Below are 10706 nucleotides of genomic sequence, written 5' to 3'. Positions count from 1 at the left end.
CTACAAAGCAATGGGCGTGCAAATGCAAGCGTTCTCCATTCTCCTCAAAATGTCACGCTATTGTTCATGTTCAGAACAAAGCAAGAGGAAAACCATGGCTAGTACATAACGGTGGAGAAGTCAGTCAATAATGAGAGGGAAGCTCTCAATGCTAGGCCAAGGACTTCGCACGACATCCACCAGGCAACAGAGAACCATCGAAGATTTGGGGGAAAGTAACATAGTTAGGTAATATCTTTAAGGAAGAAAACTCTAGGTATTTTCCTAGTCCAAATATGAAGTAATTATGGATTAAGGAAGAGGGAATGGAAAGTAGAGATACTGTGGAACAATATATGTGGTGGTAGCAGACAGGAAGTAGAGAAAAAAAGTGAAAGCCTCTGAGGGTTGTTTTTTAATTTGCAGGATCTGAAAATAAAGTTTGAACATTCACCAACATCGGATTTAGTATTTGTAATTTTTAGCTTTTGCATTCAAGGAATTATTATTATTCTATGTTGTCGTACCTTTGATTTTAAGAATTGGCTCTGAAAGTTGATTGAAAACGTGTCCATCTATATACTACTTTATTTGCTAAAGAAGATGTGACAGAACTTCAGGTTTCATTGCATGTTGATTTGTTACCATGGGATCAAATGATACAAATAAGATACACAAAATGAACAGACATTGCACAATACAAAGACTTTCCAATCTCTTAAGGATTTTTAAATACAAAGTATTTTGAAAGTACATATTCCTATTAACGATTAATAAGTTAAACTAGTATATTTGATTTTTGAACAAAAAAATGTATTTTGAAAATAACAAGTATAACTGCATAACTATAAGAAGATGTTTCTAAAATCCCATATATCTTTGCATTTTAAAATTAAATTCCTGAAAACATCTCCTTTACAAAATTAAATGAAATTTGGCTCCAGGACAGATTTCATTTAAAGTAAACTTATTTGGATTTTTCTTTATGAGCTACATATGATGTCGTTTATTTGTAGTTTCAATAAAATCTAGACCTGCTCTACAGATAAATCATGCCCTACAGATTTCATCTTCAGTAAAATCAGAAAATAAATCAACATACAATAAAACCTATAATTCTCTCGTATTTTCTATGAGCAAAACAAATTTGTATAGGTGGCCACATTTTCAATTATTTTTCAGTACCAACTCTTAGAAGCAAACTTTTCAATTTGCTCTTAAAAATAAAGATATATTATAAAACACAGGAGAGTAATAATTATCTAAAAGTGAAAATTAGGGATAACTTGTCAACAAAAATAAGTCTGTGTCAGGATTTCTATCCTTGTTGTTTTATAAATGCTCTTTGTTAGCTCAGACTTTTTCTTGACCCTCCTAAATAGGATTTTCACTGGGTCCAAAGAACTTTAGTAGACTAGAGTTCTACTTGGTGTTCCACGCATTTTCCTTAGTGAACTTCAGTTTCAAACCATTCAATATCTTCACTTCACAGAGGAGACAAGCAGGAATAAAAGAAATCTTGATTTTTTTTTCAAAATAATATGGATAACAAAAAATACTTCTGACATAACTTATTTTCCTATTCATTCATGAAATAAACAGTCACATTTCTATGTCCTCACTGGCTTTCCTTTAGGTGTGTCTTAGAATACACAGGAATTATGGGCATCACCATGTATCATATATATATATAACCACATGACACTGAGTTGATTTCAATAAAGCTTGGTATTAGAAGTTCCTAATGAATTATTAAATCTACTAAAATTAATTTTACTCTATGTGTTATATAATCTGGACTAGCTCATCACCTTAATTTGGAGACGCACATGTCTGTAGTCTCTATTTAGAATGTTTGTGAGAGGTAGTATCAGACAACCTAAAGAAGTCCATCTCCAAAACTGTTCAGATTTGGGTTTCATATAATGCACTGGACCCTTAGGGCTAGATGACTACAGCATAGGCAGAGTGACAGTCTGCAAAGCAGCATTTAAAAAATGCATATGTGTAAACAGGAGCATGAGCATGTACAGTTGTATGTGTATGTATGTGTGTCCTTGTAACCTAATATTTCTAGGTAAATTAATGACAGAACACTAAGATATTCCATTCAGGTAAGCAACACAAAGTAAAAACATGTTATCTTTGCTAGTGGTAAATGGTACTGGCTTGGAACAGTCTAAAGTTTTCTTCATAGAAATCCTTTACTACTTGTACTGTAAGAATTATAACTTCCCAAATAAAACTTTAATGAAGTGCTATACAAATTTATGCAATTTTATACCAAATGTTCTTGTTCAGAAAAAGTTGTAATGCTCTGTACAAACAGACATGAAGTGAAAGGGCAAAAAACAATGTTGGTTGGCATCAGTGTGAAATTTTATTTTCTCAAAGTATTTGACAAAATTAAAATCCAGTGAAAAGTATAAAGCATTATCATTCCATCACTCTTTAAATGAGGATACAATATTTTGCAATTCAGTAAATACTGATGGGATGCCTACTTATGTGCCAAGTACTATTCTAGATATAGAAAATTAAATGGTAGGTTCAAGGCCACAGAACTTTAGTAACAAAACCAGGAACACTTTTAAAAAAATATCTAGTCAACTAATTCAGATGCTCATTTCATTACTTTGTTATTTAGTGTAACTCATTTATTCCTCATCAAGCCACTTGAAAGTTTTTTATTTCACATTTTAAAACAATAATTTTATCAAAAAATCAGTGGCTTTCAATGAAATTATAACACTAAAGATGGACAGCCCTGAATTAAAGCCAACTTATTTTTACCTGAATTCTTACTTTATTATGGTTGTTACCATTGTATCTAAATCCCGAATTTACAAGAAGAAAATATAATATGAAGAGTTTTAAGAGAAGCTATATCACTCCCTTTAAGTTACTCAATTTAAAAACTATTTCTTCCTAGTAATTTCTATTGTTTCCAAACTGGACAACTTTCTTTCCATTGTTAGTATACCATTATTATTCCTAGTAATTTCTATTGTTTCCAAACTGGACAACTTTCTTTCCATTGTTAGTATACCATTGTTATACTTTTTTTTTTTTTGTCCTTTTTGAGACTGGCCGCACCGCGCTCAGCCAGTGAGCGCTGTGAGCGCGCCCGTCATCCCTATATAGGATCCGAACCCGCGGCAGGAGCACTGCTGCGCTCCCAGCGCCGCACTCGAGTGCGCCACAGGCTCGGCCCCATTGTTATACTTAACATTCAATTCTATTTTAGGTACAAAGGACACTGCTACATTATTAACTCTAGAATGAATAAATGTCAGATATTTCTTCTACTTCATAATTTAAGGAAATATTTTCCTTATTAGCCATAGATGATTTTTAGGTTTTCCTCTCTGGTAATCACAACCATATATATTATTTTAATAAATAAACATAAGGACTCTACTATTCTAAAATGGTCAGGTGAAGTCCTCTTCCAAGATACTATTTGTTCATCAAATTATCTTTCTATTATTAAATGTACAATAAAAGGAATGTTCCATGGCAATAGTTAAAACCGTAAATAAACATAAGGACTCTACTATTCTAAAATGGTCAGGTGAAGTCCTCTTCCAAGATACAATTTGTTCATCAAATTATCTTTCTATTATTAAATGTACAATAAAAGGAATGTTCCATGGCAATAGTTAAAACCAGTTTTATCAGCATTTTTTTCAACCCAGTGCCTGCCTGAGGTCAAATTAACAGAAGTATCCAACTGTCATGTCAAAGAATACATTATACCTAATAGAGAGTTGTAGGTATCTGCTCAGAACCTGATGATCTTTAAAACAGTTTTACTAAAAATGTAAGAGCTGGCATATAATTGGTATATCCCTGATCTTTTTAACTTCCAAAAAAACAAAAACAGTAACTGAATGAAATTATATTGCATCTCTCCTACCTAAAGAATGTGCAGCTGTGGTTTTGGAGCTGAAAAACCGGCCAAGCCCAAGATCTCCAAGTTTTACCACACCAGTCGCTGTAATGAACACATTCGCTGGTTTTATGTCTGTGAATAAATGAAGGGATCAAGTGAAAAATTATGTAACTTTAGGAATGTTAAAGAGATTAAAAACCACTTTTCATGGCAGAATTTATAATACATCTTAAACATGAAAGTTTAAATTATGAACCAATTACTTTAGTTAGAATAAATTTGATATATATATATATATATATATTTCAAAGTTCTCAATTCTTTGATAGGTAATGATCAATGCATCATGATAAAGATTGTTATTAATTTCCATTAAAAACATTTTATTTTCCATTTTCAAATAACCTTTTGTGAAATTCAAAGCACAAAATAAATTTGTGTCCTTTTTATATAAATTTTAAATAAAATACCTTACTAAGATTAATTTATTGGTATTGTCACATAAAACATAAAATCATGACTTAACACTATTATGCATGTATTTACTTAGATGACTTTAAAAAAACATAAATTGCTTAAATTGTATTAAAATTTTTCACACTCCCAAATCAGTTAGTGATGTAACCTTAATACACTCTGCCCAGCCATTTTACTGATAATCAAGAACATATGAAGAGCTAATGTTTAAGATTAAAAACCTAACTGGCCACAATATACATTGCTCATTTGAAAAAAAAAACATACAAACTCTTTGTTATGCCTACTCAACTGCTTTCCTGCATCTTTCTTTCTGTTTACCAACATAACCAGTAAGATGCTCAGAAAAATCAAACAGAAAAATAACTAATTTTCATTCTTATTTAAAACCAGGTAGGGCTTCACTTAATGGTGTATCATTCTACTAAAAGTATAATTGGGAAATAACTTGCCTGCGAAAGCATGATACTGAACAATGACTGGAAGACGTTTAGTTTAAGTTACTAAATAACTTGTATCATTTAAAACAATAGTACATTTTCTTCATGATTTTGTCTTACCTCTATGCATGACTCTTCGAGAATGCATGTGTTCCAATGCACTGCAGAGCTGAACAAAGTACTTCCAAACAGTTCTTTCAGGAATTAGCCTCTTTTGTTTCTTAAAATGCTTTTGAAAAAATTAAAAAGAATTGTGAGAACTAAAGTTTCCTAAGACTGAATTATGACATGCAAAAATCCAGTAAGTCAGAAAAACACCTACTTTTCTCTACCTATCATCAACTAAAAAGGAGATAATTTTCTATATTGAAATAATTCCAAGAATTTTACCTGACATAATAGCTTAAGTTTCTTTCTATTACATCTAACGTTAGTACAAGCCATGTAACGCTACATCTTTTTGATGTTCAGTTATTTAAAAAAATTAATATCTATATAAAATAATTCCTGGCCTTAAAAGGAAGATGTCAAATTTCATTCTAAGAAAAGCCAGAATAAAAAAGTCTAGAAACCTGAAGGTAATTATGTTCCCTAAAAGACAATCCTTCTCCTGGAGAAGGTTTCACTATAGAATTCCTTTTAGATATTGAACCACCTGGTGATTTGAAATATCACAATTTATTAAAAATTAAATAAATAAAAGGGATTTATGAATATTTCTATTGCACACTGCAAGTCAAACTTCCATCTTGCTTTGAATGAATGAAGCTAAACTCCATGAAAGAAAAACCTTACAGAAAGGCCAGAGCAAAAAGCTGAGAAGCTCCAACAGGCTAGTCAGGAGATTGGGGTGTTATGCATAAGCGGGCAATTATTAAAATAACCGCAAAACCAGGGGTACATATTTAAGCCCATTGTCTTTTACATTAAAATTGTTGGAAGACTACTAACAATATGCTAGAAGACTACTAATATAATATGCTCATTAAAGAACTTTTTATTTCATAAGATATAAAAATTCATTATTTAAAAATTATTTTTCAAAAACAAAAGTGCAATTGGTTTCCTAGTCAACAATATTTATTGATGACAACATAAAGAAACATTGCACTTAAACAGGTTTTCACAAAATTTTCTGATTTTACTTTTTAAAAGATATCTGCATTTATTAATAGATATCAAAATTTAAATATGTATTTTAATGCATATTATCTGGAAACTTGACATTTTGAGAAGTTCAACTAATCTGATGTTTTGTTATTGAATCTGAAGAAACTATACTTGAGAAAATTCCAAAACAACTACCTCTCAAATTTTATACCTGTGACCAGTTGAGGGCAGGGTGGAAGAAAAAATAGTACAAGGAAATCTGCTGATATCCCTACTTCATACTTAGCAAAAAAATTACATCTACTGTCTCATATGACTCAATATACCAAAGCATAAATCTTTAAGGAAAAGCTAATAACTAGTTTACAACATGTACTACGGAAATTAACTTATGGGCAATTTCAATAGCGATTACTTCTGTAACATTACACCCCAAAGAACAAACAACAATTAGATGACCAGGTTATTAAAAAGCAAATCGGGGCCTTACTAAAAAATGTCAAAAACCCCATATCATGTTTCAATATTAAGTTTTTTTAATTGGAGACTGTGTCAACATCAGTTTTCATTTACTAGTTTACAACATGTACTACGGAAATTAACTTATGGGCAATTTCAATAGCGATTACTTCTATAACATTACACCCCAAGGAACAAACAACAATTAGATGACCAGGTTATTAAAAAGCAAATCGCGGCCTTACTAAAAAATGTCAAAAACCCCATATCATGTTTCAATATTAAGTTTTTTTAATTGGAGACTGTGTCAACATCAGTTTTCATTCGAAAGGGGCAATGCTGTAAAATCAGTTCTTTACACATAATTTTCTTTCAGAGTTGGAATGAGTCCAAATAAAGCCTGTATATGTGCTCTCTCCAATGCGGATTAGCATATCAGAGGACCGTTTGATGTCAACAGGAAGATGGGGACCAGGTTTCTTTTCATTCAAAAATAAATACACCATATCATGTAAGTATCAGACCATGAAAAAAAAATTATGCATTAATATAGATTCTGAAATCATCATAACTATAATTTGTTTGACAGTTTACCATTTAAATCCCAATACTTAAAAAAAAAATCAAATATAAGGGAAAAGGCATAATAAAAACACTGCTCCCAAAATGCACATTAGAGAAGATGTTATCAGACCAACATAACTTGATTATTTTCATGTTTTTATATTCTTCTTTGAGACTGTCTCTTACAACAAATTAAAGATGATGACAGTAAATTGACATCAATATAATGCCACCTAGAATGACCTGGAGTTAAGTATCCAAATTAGTACAGTCTCTGAAGAACATATTATGAATTTTATTTTGTCATAAAATAAAGACAGTTTCATTATGTCATTGGTATCTCCCAATATTTTTTTTTAAATGCCAGTTTAGGCAGATGTGGCTTTTCAATCATTCCTAAAGTATAGGGTTTTTTTGTTTCCTTTTTTTTTGAGTAAACCAACACTCAGAATGAGAAAAGCCTGTCTGTTCTGATGGTGGCACTGTTGGCTATCTCTTAAAAGAGGATGAACAGCAAAAAGGGAATGCAAATTTGAATTCTTCTTACTATCGGAAAAATTTATATTAGCACTACAAAGCAGGAAACTTCCATAATGCCAAAGTATTCTTAAAAAAAACAAAAAACCCTTCTCTTAAAACTTAATCTAATATACACATATCTTTAAAGTTTATTCTCTAGCCAAATAGCATCACTGTTCAAAAGCCCTATTTTCTCCTGGAAAAAAATACAGCACCATATAAATATTTAGCTCTAGATTAGAAAAAAATCTAAAGCCAACATATAAAAATAAAAATTTACATGGATTCATCATGTGGTAAGTTTGTATAAAACAATAAATAATGCAACCAAAATTTCTAATGATTAGGATCAATATAAATATTCCATAAAAAAGAAAGATTATGTGATATGGCACTTTTACCAAATTTCTGCTATGAAATAGAATTGCAACTTTTTTATAACTGAAAATAAAGTATCTAAAAATTTATGAACAGGCAAAAATTAACAATCAGGTATACCTAATCACTTGTGCAAAATTTTTTATTCTTTTTTTTTTAAAGTAATCTAGTCTTTTCTCTATGCAAATCTTCAAATATTGTTTATTTTAAAAAGACATTTTCTTTATTTATCAACATTATTCGAATAAACCCTGGGCATTATTCAAAAAGAAAAACCAGATGTAACAAAAAGCTAACCAATTTACATACAAAACATATATACAAATATCAGATAATATTATAATACTAGTTACGTGTAAAAAGATTACCAGCATTTCACTTAGGGGAAATTCAGCATACCTGATAAAACACATTGGCATCAACAGTTGTGACCTGTATTAATATATGAGACTAGCTGATGCAAGCTGCTTCCTCTCAAAGATTCTAGGAATATAGTCACACCTTAATAGACATCTTTTTTTTTTTTTTTTACTTCACCAAACATCCTCCTACAGATTAAATGCCTAAAACCAAATCCAATTATATAGTGGACACTGAATGCCTAAGTACAATTTTTTAAACTCAGCTGGGTAACACGATTCCTGTATTCTAGACACTACAATTCTATGTACAATATACGTAGTTTATATCTAAGTTTTGTAATTCTAGCATTCTTCCTCAAGAAATCTGAGGAATTTCTATAATATCATCCAACATAAATTCACCAACTGAGAAAGAACAGAAAATGGTCTTGTTTTATAAAACATTAATCTCCATGGTATATCACAATGTTGAAGCCTACAGTTTGGCATGTTCATCATTAAAGAAGAAAATTTCAAGCAAAACACCTGGAACCATGAGGGCCAGCTTCATGAGCATGTAGGTCCTGCACTTGGTTTAATGCTCTATTCCTGCATCCTGAATATTCTTGACAACTTTTTAACAGAAGGACCCACAATTACATAGCTGGTCTTGGGAATCATATAGCAAAGCACACTTAAGAAATGTACTGCTGTGGTTTTTAAAAAGACAAAAAAACAAAAAACAACAACAACAAATGCAATCCTGGTGTGCAAAGCATTTTTGAAGAGGATTAGAAAAAATGATGATAATTAAATGATGAATTTAGAACTAGAATTACAGGCACCAGCTGTTCTCCATCTCCTCCAAGTATCTAATAAGAGGAAGTAAATGATTTATGCTCAATATAAGGAAGTATTTCCTGCTTGCTAGTGTCATCAAATGTCAAAATGTGCCATAACACAATCCATATTTATCTTTTATTAATACACCTGATTATGAGGCTTGACAGTAACTGGTTGTGTGACCTTGAGCAAGCCACTTAACCTTCCTGGGTCTCAGTTTCCTCACTATATTGAAGAGAGTTTGGAGATGATCTATGAAGTCCCCACCACCTCTAAAATATAATCTATGGCTTTACAGTCTCAGTTAAAAACAAAACATAAATAATAAATGTCTGTTTGGCACATTTTCACACTTAAAAATAATAACAGTTTACAAGTATGTTCCATCCTTCACATCTCCAGTTAATAAAAACAAAGTAAAAAAACAACAAAAACAAGCAAAAAAACCCCCAAAAAACCCCGCAGAGATCCCTACTGGTCCATTTAATACTATATATGGTCTTCACATGAGATGACAGGTAGTTAGAGTTCTTTGTTATAAACCTGCAATTAGGTCAAACATTTACCATCACAAGGTAAACATAATATTTATGTTCCCAGACAAATATGTCTTTGTAATTATGCATTCTTATAAGACTACATTTTGCAGTGGTTATTTCAAAGAACTAAATGCACAGAAACTGAGTAATGGAAAAGACAGGAAGATTCTGAAAGTGTAACTGACAGTTCTAAGTATAATTTTTATTACATATTAACCTTTCTATGAAAACATTTTTCTTCTTAAGGTATATCGAAGCATCAATAGACTAAACTACACAAATACTTACTATACACAATTTTGGGGAACTATATAAATGTGTATAATATTCACATCTCAGTTAGAATTTTGGTTATGTAATACTAATTTGCAGCATGTGAATATTTTCACTCTTGGCACTCTGAATAAAACTCAGATACCTTAAGTTGCTTTAGAATGTATGAAGTGGAATGGGCCTAGCAGCCACGAGATCACTGAAAATACCTATCACCAGCATCCCGTTTTATCTACTTTGATAGAATATTTCCCATCCAAGCTCTAAGAGTCTTTGTCTTTTCTTATAATGTTGGAAAATCTATTAAGAGTGCTCAGCTGTTTCTAGATTACAATTGAATAGTACATAAATATAATCAATTCATTCCCCAAAGTCAAAATTGTACAGGTTATTAACAAAAGCGAAAAATATATTTCATCTTAGTGTAGAAAATGTGAAACAGAAAACATTTTTTCTGAACACTTAAGTCTTGAACAAAAAAAAAAACAACTTTAAGTTATTTAGCAATCAGGAAAAAAATAAGTTTCTATAAAGTCACAATTTTCTTCTCCCCCAAAAAAGGGCCTTTTAAACATTGGTTCATCAATATCAAGGAAACTTATTCAGGATATTTAAAAAAAAAAAAAAGATCAATTAAAATACACTAATGCATCAGAATTACTACAAAGAATGGTCCCTGCATTGCTGCCATGTAAATAATTCTTAAGAGAAGCTTCCACATTACTAAAACTGATGATAAAATACTTGGAAATACTTCAAAAGCTTTTTTCACTGCAGCAGAATACTGAAGATAGGTAAATGTGATTTAAAAAAGCAGAATATCGGGGCCGGCCCGGTGGCGCACTGCTACAGTGCGCCGCTTGGGAGCGTGGTGGCGCTCCCGCCGAGG

At 31.4% G+C, this 10706-nt stretch overlaps 1 protein-coding gene across 1 annotated transcript in view; it reads right to left on the bottom strand.

The window, feature by feature from the left end:
• The window catches only part of NEK7 (NIMA-related kinase 7), a 100039-nt gene that overhangs the window by 34902 nt on the left and 54431 nt on the right, over window positions 1-10706 (bottom strand). The window contains exons 7-8 of the mRNA XM_008579421.1: window positions 4912-5020; window positions 3899-4006 (exon numbers count right to left, since the gene is read on the bottom strand). Coding sequence (XP_008577643.1) covers window positions 3899-4006; window positions 4912-5020 — 217 coding nt within the window. The remainder of the gene's footprint in view (window positions 1-3898; window positions 4007-4911; window positions 5021-10706) is intronic.

Source organism: Galeopterus variegatus, unplaced genomic scaffold (genome assembly GCF_000696425.1).
Source record: "Galeopterus variegatus unplaced genomic scaffold, G_variegatus-3.0.2 Scaffold1882, whole genome shotgun sequence".
Classification (NCBI taxonomy): Eukaryota; Metazoa; Chordata; class Mammalia; order Dermoptera; family Cynocephalidae; genus Galeopterus; species Galeopterus variegatus.
This window is presented reverse-complemented; position numbering and strand designations above follow the sequence as displayed.